The following is a 20937-nucleotide window of genomic DNA, read 5'->3' on the forward strand; positions in this document are numbered from 1 at the left end:
CATCATCCCTCTGTATTACCCCCCGCCATCATCCCTCTGTATTACCCCCCGCCATCATCCCTCTGTATTACCCCCCGCCATCATCCCTCTGTATTACCCCCCGCCATCATCCCTCTGTATTACCCCCCGCCATCATCCCTCTGTATTACCCCCCGCCATCATCCCTCTGTATTACCCCCCGCCATCATCCCTCTGTATTACCCCCCGCCATCATCCCTCTGTATTACCCCCCGCCATCATCCCTCTGTATTACCCCCCGCCATCATCCCTCTGTATTACCCCCCGCCATCATCCCTCTGTATTACCCCCCGCCATCATCCCTCTGTATTACCCCCCGCCATCATCCCTCTGTATTACCCCCCGCCATCATCCCTCTGTATTACCCCCCGCCATCATCCCTCTGTATTACCCCCCGCCATCATCCCTCTGTATTACCCCCCGCCATCATCCCTCTGTATTACCCCCCGCCATCATCCCTCTGTATTACCCCCCGCCATCATCCCTCTGTATTACCCCCCGCCATCATCCCTCTGTATTACCCCCCGCCATCATCCCTCTGTATTACCCCCCGCCATCATCCCTCTGTATTACCCCCCGCCATCATCCCTCTGTATTACCCCCCGCCATCATCCCTCTGTATTACCCCCCGCCATCATCCCTCTGTATTACCCCCCGCCATCATCCCTCTGTATTACCCCCCGCCATCATCCCTCTGTATTACCCCCCGCCATCATCCCTCTGTATTACCCCCCCATCATCCCTCTGTATTACCCCCCGCCATCATCCCTCTGTATTACCCCCCGCCATCATCCCTCTGTATTACCCCCCGCCATCATCCCTCTGTATTACCCCCCGCCATCATCCCTCTGTATTACCCCCCGCCATCATCCCTCTGTATTACCCCCCGCCATCATCCCTCTGTATTACCCCCCGCCATCATCCCTCTGTATTACCCCCCGCCATCATCCCTCTGTATTACCCCCCGCCATCATCCCTCTGTATTACCCCCCGCCATCATCCCTCTGTATTACCCCCCGCCATCATCCCTCTGTATTACCCCCCGCCATCATCCCTCTGTATTACCCCCCGCCATCATCCCTCTGTATTACCCCCCGCCATCATCCCTCTGTATTACCCCCCGCCATCATCCCTCTGTATTACCCCCCGCCATCATCCCTCTGTATTACCCCCCGCCATCATCCCTCTGTATTACCCCCCGCCATCATCCCTCTGTATTACCCCCCGCCATCATCCCTCTGTATTACCCCCCGCCATCATCCCTCTGTATTACCCCCCGCCATCATCCCTCTGTATTACCCCCCGCCATCATCCCTCTGTATTACCCCCCGCCATCATCCCTCTGTATTACCCCCCGCCATCATCCCTCTGTATTACCCCCCGCCATCATCCCTCTGTATTACCCCCCCCATCATCCCTGTGTATTACCCCCCCATCATCCCTGTGTATTACCCCCCCCCATCATCCCTGTGTATTACCCCCCCCATCATCCCTGTGTATTATTACCCCCCCCATCATCCCTGTGTATTATTACCCCCCCCATCATCCCTGTGTATTATTACCCCCCCCCCATCATCCCTGTTTATTACCCCCCCCATCATCCCTGTGTATTACCCCCCCCCCCATCATCCCTGTGTATTACCCCCCCCCCCATCATCCCTGTGTATTACCCCCCCATCATCCCTGTGTATTACCCCCCCATCATCCCTGTGTATTACCCCCCCATCATCCCTGTGTATTACCCCCCCATCATCCCTGTGTATTACCCCCCCATCATCCCTGTGTATTACCCCCCCATCATCCCTGTGTATTACCCCCCCATCATCCCTGTGTATTACCCCCCCATCATCCCTGTGTATTACCCCGCCATCATCCCTCTGTATTTCCCCGCCATCATCTCTGTGTATTTCCCCCCCATCATCTCTGTGTATTTCCCCCCCATCATCTCTGTGTATTTCCCCCCCATCATCTCTGTGTATTTCCCCCCCATCATCTCTGTGTATTTCCCCCCCATCATCTCTGTGTATTTCCCCCCCATCATCCCTGTGTATTACCCCCCCATCATCCCTGTGTATTACCCCCCATCATCCCTGTGTATTTCCCCGCCATCATCCCTGTGTATTTCCCCCCCATCATCTCTGTGTATTTCCCCCCCATCATCTCTGTGTATTTCCCCCCCATCATCTCTGTGTATTTCCCCCCCATCATCTCTGTGTATTTCCCCCCCATCATCTCTGTGTATTTCCCCCCCATCATCTCTGTGTATTTCCCCCCCATCATCTCTGTGTATTTCCCCCGTAATAGACAGGGATGTTGGGGGGGCATGTAACCCCATCAGCCCTGTATTTATCTAACCATCGGGCGCGTGGAGATTGAGGTCTAACAACGACGCGCCCTCCTTCTAGACCAGAGTAGAAGGATCAGGGGGCGTGTACTAGGGGAGGCGACGCTCCTTGTCATTGATCAGCCAGCAGTTCTGGCTGAACAGAGGCATGGCGCATCATCAAGTACATTTACAGGCATTGTGGGAGCTCCAAGACTGAAGGAGGAAGTGTGGACGACGAGACAGGAGGAGGAGCGGGCGTGTACTATGATGACACTCCGTGTCTTTTCTCATCCAGCACTTCCGGCTGAAGAGGTATGGTGCATCATCAACTACGTCTACAGGCAGTGGGACCAGAAGCGGAGCTCTGAAGAGCTCATGAAACATCAGCCTGGCCCCCTGCCTGTAAATGTACTTGATGACGCGCCGTGCCTTTGTTCAGCCAAAAGTGCTGGCTGAGCAAAGACACAGAACGTCACCGGAAAAGAAAAATTTACTCTGTGCGGTCAAGTGACCGCAAATTAGAAGTAGGTAATGTTGGCATATAAACAAACATTATATTAGAAAAGTAATTGTACGTGTGACATTAGGTTAAAATAAAATGTATACCTGGCCAACCCCTTTGATATAACTGTACGTCTTAATGTTTCCTACTGTACCTATACCTGTTATATATAAACTATTATTGGTTGTTCTGATGGCTGTAATAAGACTCATTGTAAATCTAGCAAGGGCATCCATTGGTTGAATCTGACTATCGTTATAGCTTGGCCAATCTGTGAATAGCATTTACATTGAGCGTGTGATTTCCCTTGGGCCTCTCCGCATAATGCGTATTGGCAATGGTAACTCATATATTCTCATACCCCAGCCTCGTGATCTTCTCCTGCCGATCAGTGCGGCGAATCATGAGTAAGGATGACGTACATCTGATTTGAACCTGCAATCATCAGGTGGACTGTTGATGACAGCAGAGCCTTTACAGTGAAGGAAATAAGTATTTGATCCCTTGCTGATTTTGTAAGTTTGCCCACTGTCAGACATGAACAGTCTAGAATTTTTAGACTAGGTTAATTTTACCAGTGAGAGATAGATTATATTAAGAAAAAAACTGAAAATCACATTGTCAAAATTATATATATTTATTTGCATTGTGCACAGAGAAAAAAGTATTTGATCCCTTTGGCAAACAAGACTTAATACTTGGTGGCAAAACCCTTGTTGGCAAGCACAGCAGTCAGACGTTTTTTGTAGTTGATGATGAGGTTTGCACACATGTTAGATGGAATTTTGGCCCACTTCCTCTTTGTAGATCATCTGTAAATCATTAAGATTTCGAGGCTGTCGCTTGGCAACTCGGATCTTCAGCTCCCTCCATAAGTTTTCGATGGGATTAAGGTCTGGAGACTGGCTAGGCCACTCCATGACCTTAATGTGCTTCTTTTTGAGCCACTCCTTTGTTGCCTTGGCTGTATGTTTCGGGTCATTGTCATGCTGGAAGACCCAGCCACGAGCCATTTTTAATGTCCTGGTGGAGGGAAGGAGGTTGTCACTCAGGATTTGACGGTACATAGCTCCATCCATTCTCCCATTGATGCGGTGAAGTAGTCCTGTGCCCTTAGCAGAGAAACACCCCCAAAACATAATGTTTCCACCTCCATGCTTGACAGTGGGGACGGTGTTCTTTGGGTCATAGGCAGCATTTCTCTTCCTCCAAAGACGGCGAGTTGAGTTAATGGCAAAGAGCTCAATTTTAGTCTCATCTGACCACAGCACCTTCTCCCAATCACTCTCAGAATCATCCAGATGTTAATTTGCAAACTTCAAATGGGCCTGTACATGTGCCTTCTTGAGCAGGGGGACCTTGCGGGCACTGCAGGATTTTAATCCATTACGGCGTAATGTGTTACCAATGGTTTTCTTGGTGACTGTGGTCCCAGCTGCCTTGAGATCATTAACAAGTTCCCCCCGTGTAGTTTTCGGCTGAGCTCTCACCTTTGTCAGGATCAAGGATACCCCACGAGGTGAGATTTTGCATGGAGCCCCAGATCGATGTCGATTGACAGTCATTTTGTATGTCTTCCATTTTCTTACTATTGCACTTACAGTTGTCTCCTTCTCCCCCAGCGTCTTACTTATGGCTTTGTAGCCCATTCCAGCCTTGTGCAGGTCTATGATCTTGTCCATGACATCCTTCGAAAGCTCTTTGGTCTTGCCCATGTTGTAGAGGTTAGAGTCAGACTGATTAATTGAGTCTGTGGACAGGAGTCTTTTATACAGGTGACCATGTAAGACAGCTGTCTTTAATGCAGGCACCAAGTTGATTTGGAGCGTGTAACTGGTCTGGAGGAGGCTGAACTCTTAATGGTTGGTAGGGGATCAAATACTTATTTCTCTGGGCACAATGCAAATAAATATATATCATTTTGACAATGTGATTTTCTTTTTTTTTTAAAATATAATCTATCTCTCACTGGTCAAATTAACCTAGCCTAAAAATTCTAGACTGTTCATGTCTTTGACAGTGGGCAAACTTACAAAATCAGCAAGGGATCAAATACTTATTTCCTTCACTGTATATACTAGGCACGCACTAGCTCACCACCACGAATACTGTCTCAGACCCTCTATAATGCTGCGGCTGTGGTGAAACATGTTGAGTGACAATAGCTATGTTCTGTCAAGAATGTATTCTATCGTGGACTGGATCTCTGGACCTAAATAAAAACCTAAAAATAGAGTCAAACCATGCTTACACTGATCAAATATATAATTTTATTGGTACAAAATATAAAATAAATTTTAAAAAAACCCATTAAGGCTATGTTCACACGGAGTATCTTGACGATTTTTTTTTACGCGGAAACTGCGTCACAAAACATCAAAAACGGCCCGAAAATGCCTCCCATTGATTTCAATGGGAGGCGTCGGCTGCTTTTTCCCGCGAGCAGTAAAACTGCCTCGCGGGAAAAAGAAGCGGCATGCCCTATCTTCGGGCGTTTCTGCCTCTGACCTCCCATTGACTTCAATGGGAGGCAGAGAAAGCGTATTTCGCTGTGTTTTATGCCCGCGGCGCTCAACTGCCGCGGGCGAAAAACTCAGCGAAAATCGTCATGCAGGGAGAGGAAAATCTGCCTCAAACTTCCAAACGGAATTTTGATGCAGATATTCCTCCTGCAAAATACTCCGTGTGAACATAGCCTAAAATCAAAGATGATTACCAAAGTGTGAAGCAGATGAGGCCAGACCGTTGTCAATAGTTGGATAATAAATAAACATATATGTGTTTTGGAAGTATCATGAGTAAGGCTTGAAGTAACTGCACCCATGAAAGCACATTCAGTGCTCTACATAGTGTATGAGATAGATAAACCCAGGAGACATGGAATGTGTTCTAGATAATATGCAGAGTCCCAGGTCTGAGTAATCATTTGAAGGCAAAGATGCAGTCAGCACCAGACCCAAACAGTGTGACGCCAGACAGCACAAATCTATTGGTAAGTTGCTTATACTATATATCCACATATACTTTTTATGTAACCATGTGTTTGGGTCTGGTGCTGACTGCATCTTTGCCTTCAAATGATTACTCAGACCTTGGACTCTGCATATTATCTAGAACACATTCCATGTCTCCTGGGTTTATATATCTCATACACTATGTAGAGCACTGAATGTGCTTTCATGGTTGCAGTTACTTCAAGCCTTACTCATGATACTTCCAAAACACATATATGTTTATTTATTATCCAACTATTGACAACGGTCTGGCCTCATCTGCTTCACACTGTGGTAATCATCTTTGATTTTAATGTGTGTTTTTTATATTTTGTACCAAGAAAATTATATATTTTATCAGTATAAGCATGGTTTTGACTATTTTTAGGTTTTCATTCTGATTATGTTATGAGTCACCACTGACGTCACCCTTAGTCATGGGTGTTTTCTAATATATGCCCTCCCCCCATATAATATATTATATATGACCTACTGATATCTATTTCGTTTCTTTTATAGAGGGGTATTTAGGTTGTCCTCCATATTGGTTATGGAAATCTTCACCTATAGATCCCTATCAGAAAATAAAGTTCAGGGCGTCATATGCCGATATATGAATACATTACTACAAATCCATAGTTATACTGGCACACAAATAAATGACCCATTCACATTTAAATTGAATAACTGGTTTTAACCCTTTCGCCGACACAGCCATATGAGGGCTTAAATTTTACAGGACAAATTGTACTTTCTAATGGCACTATTTTAATATTGTGTCGTGTACTGGGAAGCTGGATAAAAAATTCAGAGTGGAATTAGAAAAGAACAGCAGTGCTGACATTTTCTTATGGGTTTTGTTTTTACGGCGTTCGCTGTGCGGGGAAAATGACACATTACCTTTTATTCTGCTGGTCAGTACCTTTTTTAAAAAACATTTTAAAAGTTTGAAAGAAACACTATTTTGCATTGCCATGTTGTGGCGCCCGTAACCTTTCTTACGTTTCTGTGTATAGAACTGTGTACGGCGTCTTTTTGTACGGGGAAAGAGGTCGTTTTTATTGATACAATTATGGGGAATGTCTGGCGTTTTAGATCACTTTATAGAAAAAAAAATTTGAGGGGTTTAGGTTGCAAAAAAACTATTCAGCTTCTTTTTTTTCCCGCTACAACGTTAACCTTATTGGATAAATATTTTTATAGTTTGGCCATTATACATAATGTTAGTTTTATTTATTTATTTTTAACCCCGTTCGTTTAACTTTTTTCCATCACCATAGCTGTATAAGGGCGTTTTGTTTTTTTTGCGGCACAAGTTGTATTTTTAATAGCACCATTTTGGAGTACATATCGTTTATTGATTAACTTTTGTGCTGAGGAATAAAAAAAAAACGGAAATTTCGCCACTGTTTTTTTTTTGGGTCTTAAATTTACGCCATTTACAGTGTAGTATAAATAACACAACTTTATTCAGCGGGTCGTTACCATTGCGGCGATACCAAGTTTATCTTGTTTTTTGATTTATTACTTTTGCACATTAAAATCTTTCTAAATTATTTTTGTGTCGCCATATTTTAAGAGCCATAACTTTTTTTTTTTCTTCTGACATATCTGTGAGTGTTTTTGTTTGTTTTTCCATGTTTTTTTTGAGGGATCACTTGCAATTTTTATTGGTACCATTTTGGAATACATGCGACTTCTTTTTTTTTTTTTTTTTTTTTATCACTTTTTCTTTTTATCAAATTTCTTTGAAGGTGGGATGAACAGAAAGCAGCAATTCTATCAATGTTTGTTTTTTTTATGGCTTTCACCGTGCGTGTTAAATAATGCAATCGTTTTATAGTTGGAGGCCGTTACGGGTGTAACTTTTTTTTTTTTTTTTTTTTTTGTTCATAAAGTATTTTGGAAGGGGGAGAAAGTGGGTTTTCCGGTTTTGTTTTTTACTTGGGATTATTATTTATTTATTACAAACTTTAACCTTTTTTGTAACTTTTTTTTTTTTTTTTTAATTTATTTATCTTTTAAGTCCCACTAGCTGACTAGTATGTGATCAATTGATCACTTTTATAACTGTATTACTGCCTGTCATTGTAAAATTGACAGGCATCTGTTTGGCCCCGGATGCCGCATCGTAGGGTGACCGGTGACCCCCCCCCCCCCTCTAAAACCACTCAGACCGCATCTGCGGAGTTAAATATGATCGGTGACCACTGCTAGTGGTTCCGATCGATGCTTTGAAGCCAATGCATGAAAACGTCTTCTGAAGTGGCACCGTAAGCATTGCCGCTCGGTTCCTTTTGTGTAACTATGGCGTCCGCTTGGATTCCTAGCGGGTGCCTTTTTTAAATACCCTTTTCCACTGTAAATCGCCAGATTAGCGACGAGAAAGGGCTAAGACCTGTTCGTGAAGCCCTTTTTAGGCATTTATGTATCTTGAAATCCCATTCCAGGCTGTTATTTACCCTATTTCTGGTTAACTGATTTGTGTTTGTCTTCCAACAGAATTTTACATTGACTGTTTTGTTGCCTGGTTTGAAAGAAGACAGTCAAACTGTAAAGATAAAGTTGTTACCCGGTATGTATGGCTCAGAATTTTTTTTTCCCACATGATTTCCTTATATCAAACATATTCAATGGATTGTCCCGTTGTTCATTGTATAGATTATAAAATATTAACTATGTTTGACATTTACATGCTGTTATTAAAAGGATCCAAAAAAGAATTGACATTTACTTAAACAGTATGGCGCCACCTGGTCTTAACTCCTTAACGCCGAAGGACGGATATATCCGTCCTCAGCAGCTGCTAGTTCGCGCAGGAGGACGGATATATCCGTCCTGTGATCGCGCAGGTACTGACAGCGTACCCATGCGATCAGCGGCAGGAGCACGGCTGTTATACACAGCCTGGCTCCTGCTGCAACTGCCGGAATCGAAGCGCGCTCCGATTCCGGCAGTTTAACCCATTAAATGCCGCTGTCAATAGTGACAGCGGCATCTAATGTGTTTGACAGAGGGAGGGAGCTCCCTCTGTCACCCGATCGGCGCCCCCCGCAAACAAATCGCGGGTCGCCGTCGGGTTTCCATGACAGCCGGGGGTCTAACAAAGACCCCCAGGTCTGTCTTCAGCATCTGCCTGTTAGGCGATGCCAGAGGCATGACCTAATAGGTTGCCTGTCAGTTTTACACTGACAGGCAATAATGCTTCGGTATACGAAGTATACCAAAGCATTATATATGCGATCAACAGATCGCATAGTGAAGTCCCCTGATGGGACTTAAATAAAAAAAAATGACAATCAGTTAAATAAAGTTTGTGAAAAAAAATGTCAAAGTCAAATAAAACTACTTTTTTGGTCCAAAAAGTGGTTTTATTTAGTAAAACTGTCAAAACAAATCACACATACACATATATGGTATCCCCACGATCGTAACAACTTGACCAATAAAATTAATTAAACCGCCGGATGAACGGCGTCCAAAGAAAACGCAAAAAACAACGGCAAAATTCTCTCTTTTCTCCCATTCCCCCCATAAAAAATAAAATAAAAGTTAATCTATAAGTCCTATGTACCCCAAAATAGTACTAATGAAAACTACACATTGTCACGCAAAAATCAAGCCCACGTACGGCCACATCGACGGAAAAATAAAAACGTTACGGCTCCTGGAATGCGGCGATGCAAAAACAAGTAATTTTTTTCTAAAAGGGTTTTTATTGTGCAAACGTAGGAAAAACATATAAAACCTTTACATATCTGGTATCCCCGTAATCGTGCCGACCCATAGAATAAAGTTAACATGTAATTTACGCTGCATAGTAAACGGCGTAAATTTATAACGTGAAAATGAATGCTGGAATAGCTGCTTATTTTCAATTCTCTCCTAAAATAAAGTTAATAAAAGTTAATCAATATGTTATAAGCATCTAAAAATGGTACAATTACAAAATACAACTCGTCCCGCAAAAAACAAGCCCTTATACGGCTATGTCGACGGAATAAAAAAAAAGTTACGACTCTTGGAATGCGACCGTGAAAAAACAAAAAATAATCCTTGGTCATTAACGTGCAAAATGGCCCGGTCATTAAGGGGTTAAGTCTATAGCAATGTGTACGTCCACCTAATGGGCTAAGTGCTGGTGGATGCGCTTGCTCAGTTATTATCCTCACAGCCGGGTCTCCGCATAATCTTCTGTTCACGGCAAAGCAGCCAATAGAAATGGCTTCCTGCCCTGCTTGTCTGGTAAGGAGCAGAGTCTCTACAGTAGCATGGCAGTACAGCTGAGTAGACCTAGTCTTCTCAGCTAGTTAGGACTGTAAAACTCTGCATACTGACAGCTGACGTGAATCCTGCACATGCCCACTCATTTTTTTTTATTTTTTTATTACCTTATTTTATTGTATTTTCACCAGGGTTTTTTTTAACCCCTTGGCCATTTTTTTTTTAATTTTATTCCTTTCCTGCCTTCCAAGAGCCATAACTTCTATCATTTTTCTGTTGACATAGCCGTATGAAGGCTTGTTTTTTGCAGGACACGTAGGTTTTTAACGTCCCTATTTAAAGCACCATATTAATGTACTGGGAAACTGAAAATAAAAGTATTTGAAGATTTGTGGAGCTGAGAAAAAAATGGCAATGCCTCCATTGTTTTTTGGTTTCGTTGTTACGGCGTTCACTTTGCAGTAAAAACTACGTTCACTCTATTCTGAAGTACAATAAGATTCTGAAATCATTCTGTTACTGAAAAAATTCTGTTACTAGTTTTGCTCACACTTGTAGAGGGAGCAATTCAGGTAATAGAGGATCATGAGAGTCCTCTATTCCTATTTACAGAATACTGCTACAGTGATGGAAAATTTGATTTAAAGATAACATTTCACATAATGGGTATATGAGAGAGAATTGCTGGAAATGTATTTTATGTCCACAAGCTTATTGGAGGATGCAAAGTAGACACTTGATTACCATGCTTAGCAATCCCTATTTTGGGAAGCATTTCCTGCATTTTGCCTTTCACATATACTGCCAGCCCAAACCCCCCTCCTCCCCCCTATTTAGTCATCCATACATTTGATAGTTATCATCTGCCAAGTCAACTGATCACAGCAGTGTCTGGTGCCATTGATCTATACTGTTCTCCTAGATTATTTTTGCAGCATGCTAAAGAAATTATTGACCTTTTTCAAACAGCATAGCTTTCCCACCTGTGTACCGGCCTATGCTGATCGAGCTTGTACTTCGTGATGTAGAGAAAATATTATGAACAGGTCCTGGCTACCTAACCATACTATATTTAGGAATCCTCAGCAAAATCTGTATGTGTAACATGTGGATTTTGCAGTAGATTTGAGCTGGAATTTTACCCCTCTACACTGAAATTGGTGGTTTGCTGTGCTGCGGATTTTAAAATCTGCGTTCTAGGTCAATTTCTGGGCAGAAAAATTCTGCAGCATGAGAATGAGATTTCTTCCAATAAAGAACTCCTGAAGTCACTGTCCATAAATGCAGTGTGACTTCAGTAGTTTTGCCAGGGCCGGTCCTCAGGCAACGTATCCCACTGCATACCATACAGTGGGATGTGTTTGGGCCTTTTGTCAGTTATATGTCAGGGGGTCTTCCTGATGTATACCCCTAACGTGACGTAAATAGGGCCTTAGAAGTGACCCTGCTGAAATCTGCAGCTTAATTGCTAGCTAGGGTTGTCACGATACCAGAATTTGGACTTTGATACCGATACTTTGTGTAGTATTACGATTTTTGATACCGAGACGATACATTGCCAACCGTAATAAAAATAATATAAGTTCTTACCTTTTCTAATGTGAGGCACGTAGTGTGATGAATTTGGACTGTGCCTCACGTTAATAGTAATTAACCCCATCATGTTTCTCAGTCATAATTGACAACATTGGGTTAATGTGTAAGGTACATGATGGGGATAATTACTATTAATGTGAGGCACATGGAGGTTAAATTCATCACACCTCGTGCCTTACATTAATAAGTGAAAAGTTTTTATTTAATATTTTTTTATAGCGTACACATCATAAATGACGCAAAAAAAATTGTTGTGCAGGTTATTACGGCCGCACCAATACCGAATGTGTATATTTTATGTATTGAGACTTCTTTTAATGTTTGTTGTAAAAAATGTGTGTTTTTTTTATATCTAACATTAGTTTAAAGTTTAAAAATAAAAACCATGTATTGGCATATGTCTATGTCAGTACATTAGCCTGTGTACGGATAGTACACAGGCAGTTGTTAGGACATACCCAAGTATGCCCTAACAGGAAATATGGTAAGGCAGACCTGGGGTCTTTCAATGGACCCTGGGCTATCTGCCCATATATGGTATGTCCCTCAATCGCGTCACAGGGATTCCCTGTGGTGCGATCCAAGTGACATCCTCCCCCTTCTCATTTTACCCTTGAATGCTGATGTCCGCTTTGATCGGATCATTCAGGGGAATAGCGCCGGAGATTAGGTTTCTCTCATCTCCGACATTACAGTGCGGCTGTGTAATAGTCATTGCCCCGCTCCTGACAACAAGTGCGCGTGCGGCCGGCACTGCACTAATGAGCGGCAGCATTGAAGACAGAACATGAGGTGCTTTGCAGTGCGCCCGCCATGTTCTGTCTTCAGTGCCGCCGCTCATTAGTGCAGCGCCGGCCGCGTCACCTCATGCTGACCGCGCGCACTTATCAGGACTCGGGAGTGGGCCAATGGCTGTATCACACAGCCGCAGCCCCGCTCTCATACATTCATGTGTTACAATACTGAGCTGTGCGGCCGCTCAGCTTCGTATCGAAATACATGAAATAACGGTATCGAACCGTTTGAGGGTGCATGGTATCGAAACCGTATCGAAGTTTCGATGCGTCGTGCATCCCTATTGCTAGCTAGGCTACAATAGTGCGAAAGGTAACCTCAAATGTTTCAATCGTCTAAACCTTTTGTCCTAGGGTGTGTAACTGAGACATGGACATCCCAGCCTAGTTACTTTCAGTGGGTTGGCTCATTCTAAGGCCGGATTCACACGAGCGTGTTCGGTTTGAGCCGGACTCCCTGAAGTGTGTTAGTCCGGGAAATACTGCCGACGTGGTCCGTATATCACGGACTGAACGCGCTCGTGTGAATCTGGCCTAAAGGTAATTTAGTATGGTCAACGAGGAACATAGGGATAATCATTTATTGACATAGCAGTATATAATCCTAAGGGTATGTGCACACGCCTACAAACATCTGCCCATTGAAATCAATGGGACAAACAGCATTTAGTTCATACGGGGCGTCTTTTTACGCCGCAGTTTTAAAAAACGGAGCGTAAAGACGCTCCGTAAAAAGAAGTAGCATGTTACTTGAGGCGTTTTTTGGAGCTGATTTTCGATTGAACACTATAAAAAAAGCCTCAAAAGAAGCCTGAAAAGAATCCTCAAAATTGAAAGAAGCTTCATTTCCACCTTCAAAAAACACCTGAAAATCAGAGGCTGTTTTCTCCGAAAACAGCTCCGTAATTTTCATTCGTTTTTGACTGTGTGTGAACATCCCCCAATTGCAATGTCATTTGTGTCTAGTCTCTATTGACTTTAATAATTTTACTGCCGATAGAAAGCAAGAAAAAGCATACTGCTGCATGAACTTATGCTGTTTTTTCTTTTTTTAGGGCCACCCAATCAACTTAAAGTGCTACCAAATAATGATGTTCTTATTATTGACAATGGTTCGATTTTTCCCTTTCGAATTGAAATTCTGGATGAAGTTGGAAATACTGTAAATCAATCTAAGCTAATTGTTCATTGTAAGGTAAGTATCGTTTCAGTTTTGCTAAATCTACTGTAAGCAGCCTGCCATTTCTTATGATTGATCACAGCATTGAGGCTGCCAGAACATGGGGAACTCACGGAGACAACGATCTGGACCCTCTGCTAGTTCATTGGAGCCACAGAATTGTGGGCTAGGGGCATCACCGCTTCATAGCGGAGCACAAGAAAAGCTGACAATTTAAAGATCTAGCCTACAGAGTTGAAAACTGGTGTAAAAAACATCCTACAGGTGACATTGTTGTGCACATATATGTAAATACTTAAGAGGGTGCATGTACATAATGTCTGCATCTATAATGTCCTTTCTGTGTTTTAGGCCGATGCACGTTTTTGCCTTTCAGTGTTTTGTTACGGTTTTTAGTTTCAATAGATTTTTATTGAACAGTTGGTGAAAATGTAATAAGAAACACACTCGTAGAGTCGCACATACGGTAATCCAAAGTAAGATAGGCCAACATGGCCTCGTATCCAGTCATATCAGAAGAATCTATGTCAAAGATCATTCAAAATAGAGAATATGTAAGTGCAATAGTGTCATGTATAGGTAACTTCAGGAGACATCACAATCTCTAAAGTGGTACAATAAGTTCCCACAAAAAAGAAAAACCCACAACAATGAGGCGGGAGGAAGGAAAGGTATGAGGGGAGAGGGAGGGGGTTCCATCTCTATGCTGTCAAGGAAGTGTGCGCTTCTTCCATGGATTCCAGATTTTATCAAACTTATCTAAAGTGTCAGTCAATATATGAGAAAGGTGATCATTGACCATTATCCATGAATTGTTATCAGTAAGTATCCCCATAGATAATGTAGATGATTGCCGGGCTTTAGCAATGGTGATTTCAGCTGCCAAAAATATATATTGAAGTTTACGAGTATATCGTCCAACTGATGGAATGAGACCACATAGCAAGGCTGTGGTACCATTACTAGGGGGTTCGACTTGAATAACCGGTTGAATGAGTTGGTATACCTGTCTCCAAAATCGATCAACTATCGGGCATTCCCATAAGATATGCAGTAGTGTATCTTCTGCACCGCACTGCCGAAAGCAATGGGAGTCAGCGGAAGGATAGAATTGAGATATAATACTTGGGACTATATACCATCTCATCAACTCTTTTGCAACTGCGAGTTGCTCAAAAAATGTCTGAAAATCAGAAGCCGTTTTCCCTTGAAAACCGTTCCATATTCTCAGACGTTTTTGAGTCTGTTTGTGCCCATACCCTTATGCCCTAAGCCCGTGCAGCTACTCCAGAGCATTGGTTGCATGCATTTGATTGATTACAATGGCTAATTTGTTTCTGAATTGTATTCTCTTTTTATCATAGTTTACTGGGGCGCCAAACCTTCCTGTATATCGTTTGGATTACAGCACTACAGGCAGTGGTATTTTGACTGGGCCTCCTATTAAAATTCAAAATATAAAGAAAATCCAGTCATTAAAAGCAAAAATTGAAATACCTGTAAGTATATTCCGATTCTACATCAAGCCCTCTAGTATTTAATGCAGTGGCTTCTTATATTAAGTCAAAGCAAAGCAATTTTTTTTATATTTTTTTCTATTCTGATTGTGAAATACTTCTCTGAGGTGTTTATACACAATCCTTTTTTAATATGGTATTTTTTAAGCAGTTCTACATTTTATTTTTGTATGTGCAATAAAATTCCTTTAATCTAATACATGTACGATTATCAGGCATCTTAATTCTCAGACAGTCATAGAAAAGTATATGAAAACTCTTATTTAAAGGGGTAGTCTCATCACCATGATTACCCTATGCCTAGATCATTTTTGGCATTAATGGCGTCCTTTGCCTCGTTCTCTCCCACCTAAAGTGACTTTCTCACTAGCTCCACTCCTTATGAAAGAGCGGTTTTAACTTCGGAGTCACCAGGCAGATTCTTGCAACAAACTTCTCATAAGCATCAAGGACACACATAGCTAAGAAATAGCACTGATATACTTGTCTTATAGTGGTCTTAAAAGAACAATGACTTTCTGATTTCCTAAAATGGAAACAAGATGGAGAATCCATTCAAGATGGACGCTACACACAATGAAATCTTTTAATCATATTTTAATCACTTTCACACATTTCTTGTCATTGTCTGTTTGCCTGGGATGACATCAAAGCCCTAAAATGTTGAATCAAAGGTGTTTTCCCATAATCACTATTTATCACCTATACACCGGATAGGTGATCAGTATCTGATCGGTGGGCGTCCGACCACTGGGACCCTCACGGATCACGAGAACGGGCTTACCTTGCCGTTTCTGGGAGCCCCATAGGAATGGAGCGGTAGTGCGCGTTCTTGGCCACAACCTCCATTCATTTCCATGGGGCTTCCGAAGATTGACTGATCAGATCTTTATCATCTGTGCTGTGGATATGTGATAAAGGATTATGGGGAAAACCCCTTTAAGGCATTAGCTAGACAAATTTTGCACTGTTTTTTTTTTTTCTATTCTGAATTGTAAACAATAGCGCACTACGTCCCCATGCACACGATCGTAAAAACTTCCGTAATTACGGGCCCATAGACTTCTATTGGCCACGGGTACCTCCCCGTATGCTTACAGGAAGGTGCCCGTGCAGTTGAAAAAGATAGAACATGTCCTATTTCAGGCCGAAATTACGTCACGGGCAGGCCCATAGAAGTCTATGGGGCTCCCGTAATTGTGGGTGACTACGTGTGTGCACCCGTAATTACGGGAGCGTTGCTAGGCGATGTCAGTAAATAGTCACTGTCCATGGTGCTGAAAGAGTTAAACGTTCGGCAGGAACTGTTTCAGCACCCTGGACAGTGACTTCCGATCACAATATAGAGCAACCTGTAAAAAAAAAAAAACGTTCGTACTTACCCAGAACTCCCTGCTTCTTCCTCCAGTCCGGCCTCCTGGGATGACGTTACAGCCCATGTGACCGCTGCAGCCAATCACTGGCTGCAGCGGTCACATGGACTGCCGCGTCATCCAGGGAGGTCGGGCTGGATGTCAAGAGAGGTACGCGTCACCAAGACAACGGCCGGGTAAGTATGAATTTTTTTTTACTTTTATTACGGAAAGGGCTGTCTCTTCTCCCTATCCTGCACTGATAGAGAGAAGGGGCTGCCGATTAGTGCAGTGCAATTTTGCAGCCAAAAAGGTGCCCGTAAATACGGGTGGAATACTGGTGACACCGGACCCGTATTTACGGGCACGGGTCCGTAAATACTGGTGCAATACGGGTCGAATACGTGTGACCAAGGACCCGTATTTACGCCAGTATTTATGGGTGGACAAAAATACGGTCGTGTGCATGGGGCCTACTTCTGGTCTACTTTTATTTATTTTATTTATGTTTTTTTTTGTTAGAGCTGCAAGGAAGTAAAACCTGTGGAAAAAACTATTCGACTTCAGCCAAGCACCAATATTTCTAAACTTGGGATACTTATAGTGCAAGGTGAAAAAGCGATTCACATTAAACACCAGGATGATATTAAGTGGATGGCAGGAGACGTCATGCAAAATCTTATTTTTCAAATTTTTGATGAGGGGGATAGAGAAATCCTTATTACTCCAGAACTTGCAGAAAAGATCAAGGTATGTATTTTAATTTTGGATTTCAATTTTTCAAGCGTTGTAAGACTTTCTTTTGGGGAGGGGGGAGACTGCATAGTCAAACCCTACCCATAGCTCATGGTTAGGATCTCCATTTTCATAAGTTTTTGGACATTCTATGATTGGTTGTTGCAGTCAAAATGTTGGCAGTGTTGTTATTTTAAATTAGTCTAGTATTTTATTTTTGCCTGACTGTTACATAGAATACACATAGTTTTGCTGCTGTTTTGTCTTTGCTTTTTTTGCTCTCATTAGACACTTGGATAATAAGCTGTTAAAAGTTTGGCAGATAGAAATCTATTTTTTATTTTTTTATTTTTTCCCATCTACAACAAATAAGGCTGGGTTCACATGGTGCTTTTTTTTTGTTGCCTCTTTAGCGTGCGTTTTTTTGTTTTAGTAGATAATCTCCTATGTCCCTCAATGGGAGTTAATCAACTAAAATTAAAAAAAATGCATGCTAAAAATGCACCATGTGAACACTGCATAAGTGTTGCACACCGGCTATGCCACTTCAGTTTTTAGTTCAGTATGTTTATACTGGCGAGAGGTTTATAGAGCCATTGCTACTTTTCCCTTGCCATATGATGTAAGGGAATAGTATTGAAAGTGTGGGCAGAGCCACGCTGACAGCCCTACCTCACATCAAATGTGTTGGCAGAGGATGATAGCTGTAGGTCATTAGCCAAATAGCACAAGTGAGTAGCATGTGAAGTTTTGTTAACTACTTAGAGGGGTATGAATTTAAAGAAGCACTTCAGCAACTTTTTTTTTTGCCTATATAGTGCAGTGTAAGTGATTATTACAGAATAATGTAGAGGGTCTTGTTGTATACCTTGTGTGTACTTGTTTTTAGTTGATGTAGTTTTTGCGTTGTCTGCCATATTGATTCCATTTTTTCCCCCACTAAAGCAGCCTGCCTACATGTCCCATTATGGAAACCTACAAAATCCAAACTTCCCAAATAATTTACGCCATACAGAATATAGTACAAGAAAAATCATTACATTTTATTAACCCATTAAGGACGCAGCCTAGTTTTGGACCTTAAGGCTCAGAGCCCATTTTTTTTCGTGACACATTGGGCTTTATGTTGGTGGTAAAAATTTGGCCAATATATTCAGTGTTTATTTGTGAAAAATTGCACATTTTAGAGAAAATTTTGAAAAAATTGCATGTTTTCTTAATTCAAATGCATCTGCTTGTAAAACAGATGGTTATACCACCCAAAATAGTTACTAGTTCACATTTCCCTTATGTCTACTTTAGATTGGCATTGTTTTTTGAACATTCTTTTATTTTTCTTGGACGTTACAAGACTTGGAACATAAACCGCAATTTCTCATATTTTTAAGAAAATTTCAAGCCTTTTTTTTTTTTTTAGAAGGTACCTGTTCAGTTCTGAAGTGACTTTGAGGGCCTATGTATTGGAAACCCCCATACAACACCCCATTTTAAAAACTAGATCCTTCAAAGTATTCAAAACAGCATTTAGAAAGTTTTTTTTAACCCTTTAGTCATTTCACAGGAATTAAAGCAAAGTGGAGGTGACATTTGCAAATTTCATTTATCTTGCTGAATTTAAATTTGATTCCATTTTTTTTTCAGTAACAAAGTTTTACCAGAGAAACACTACTAAATATGTCTTGTCCTGATTCTGCAGTTTTTAGAAATGTCCCACATGTGGCTCTAGTGTGCTGTGGACTAAAACACAGGCCTCAGAAGCAAAGAAGCACCTAGTGCATTTTTTGCCTCTTTTTTTTTTTTTTTTTTTTTTTTTTTTTGGGAAGCTACACCCCTCAAGGACTTCATTTATGGTTGTTGTTACCATTTTGTCTCCACAGTTTTTTCACCGCACATATTTGAATTGGGCTGTGAAATAAAAAAAATTTTTTTTTTTTTCCCCAATAAGATGTCATTTTTGATCAAAATTTCTTAGGACAAATTGGGCAACAAAATGGGGTATTTTGTTCCCTGTGAAAATGAGTGCGGCAATACCCCATTTGTGGTGATAAACTGCCGTTTGGGCCCATGGGAGGCCTCAGAAGGGAAGGAGCGCTGTGTGTTCTTTGGAGTGCAGATTTTGCTGGATTGGTTTTCGGGTGCCATGTCGCATTTGCAGAGCCCCAAAGGTATCAAAGCAATGGAAACCCACCAGAAGTGACCCCATTTTGCAAACTGCACCCCTCGAGGATTTCATTTATGGGTGTTGTGACCATTTAGACCCCACAGTTTTTTCACAGAACTTATTTGAATTGGGCTGTGAATTAAAAAAAAAATTCTTTCCACTAATGTGTAGTTTTGGCTTTCTAGTGCCATGTTGCATTTGCGGAGCCCCAGAGGTATCAAAGCAATGGAAACCCCCAAGAAACGATCCCATTTTAAAATCTCCACCCCTTAAAGAGGTTCTGTCCCCACATTATAAGTGCCCTATCTCCTACATAAGGAGATCGGCGCTATAATGTGGGTGACAGTAATGATTTTGTTTAAAGAAACAATCCATGTTTACCACTTTATTAGCGATTTTGGTTTATGCTAATGAGTTTCTTAATGCCCAAATGGGCGTGTTTTTACTTTCGACCAAGTGGGCGTTGTACAGAGGAGTGTATGACGCTGACCAATCAGCATCATGCACTCCATTCATTTACACAGCAGCATCGCGTTCTTACTAGAACGCGATGTGCAGACACATTCACAGGTATTAACGTTAATCAAGTGTCCTGATGATGAATATACATGACCTCCAGCCTGGACGTTATGTATTGAAAATCCTGACACTTCTGAATCTTTTCTGTGAGATTTCCAGCAAGGGAAACGAAATCTCGTTTACCTCGTAATCTCGCGAGATTACGCGTGGCTTGCTGGAATCTCACAGAAAAGATTCTGAAGTGTCAGGATTCTGAATACACATGACGTCCAGGCTGGAGGTCATGTATATTCATTATCAGGACAATTGATTAACGTTAATGTATGTGGCTGCACATCGTGTTCTAGTAAGAACGCGATGCTGTGTAAATGAATGGAGAGTAGTGTATGACGCTGACTGGTCACTGATTGGTCAGCGTCATACACTCTGTACAATGCCCACTTGGTCGAAAGTAAAAACACGCCCACTTGGGCATTAAGAAACTCATTAGCATAAATCTAAAAATCGCTAATAAAGTGGTTTAAAAATGATACTTTTTCTAAATAAAAAGCATTACTGTCACCTACATTACAGCGCCGATCTTATGTAGAAGATAGGGCACTTATAATGTGGTGAAAGAGCCTCTTTAAGGCATTCATCTATAGGTGTAGTGAGCATTTGGACCCCACAGGTATTGTCTAGAACAGACATGGGCAAAATACGGCCCGCGGGCCACATACGGCCCGTTAGGCTTTTTAATCCGGCCCGCCGAACTTGTCCAAATCATAGTAAAAACCTCCTTTTTTTTCCCCTTTCCCTGCAATGCCCATGTTTTCCCAATAGATGGCGCACTCAAAACACATTGACCGTTGTTAACTCCTTAACGCCGAAGGACGGATATATCCGTCCTCAGCAGCTGCTAGTTCGCGCAGGACGACGGATATATCCGTCCTGTGATGGCGCGGGTACTGCCAGTGTACCCACGCGATCAGCGGCAGGAGCACGGCTGTTATACACAGCCTGGCTCCTGCTGCAACTGCC

At 42.1% G+C, this 20937-nt stretch overlaps 1 protein-coding gene across 1 annotated transcript in view; it reads left to right on the plus strand.

Moving 5' to 3' along the window:
• The window catches only part of SMCHD1 (structural maintenance of chromosomes flexible hinge domain containing 1), a 312622-nt gene that overhangs the window by 149551 nt on the left and 142134 nt on the right, over positions 1-20937 (plus strand). The window contains exons 22-25 of the mRNA XM_075826377.1: positions 8342-8414; positions 13509-13648; positions 14998-15132; positions 17025-17252. Of these exons, the coding sequence (XP_075682492.1) occupies positions 8342-8414; positions 13509-13648; positions 14998-15132; positions 17025-17252 (576 nt within the window). The remainder of the gene's footprint in view (positions 1-8341; positions 8415-13508; positions 13649-14997; positions 15133-17024; positions 17253-20937) is intronic.

The sequence above is a fragment of the Rhinoderma darwinii genome, chromosome 5 (assembly GCF_050947455.1).
Source record: "Rhinoderma darwinii isolate aRhiDar2 chromosome 5, aRhiDar2.hap1, whole genome shotgun sequence".
In the NCBI taxonomy this organism is placed as follows: Eukaryota; Metazoa; Chordata; class Amphibia; order Anura; family Rhinodermatidae; genus Rhinoderma; species Rhinoderma darwinii.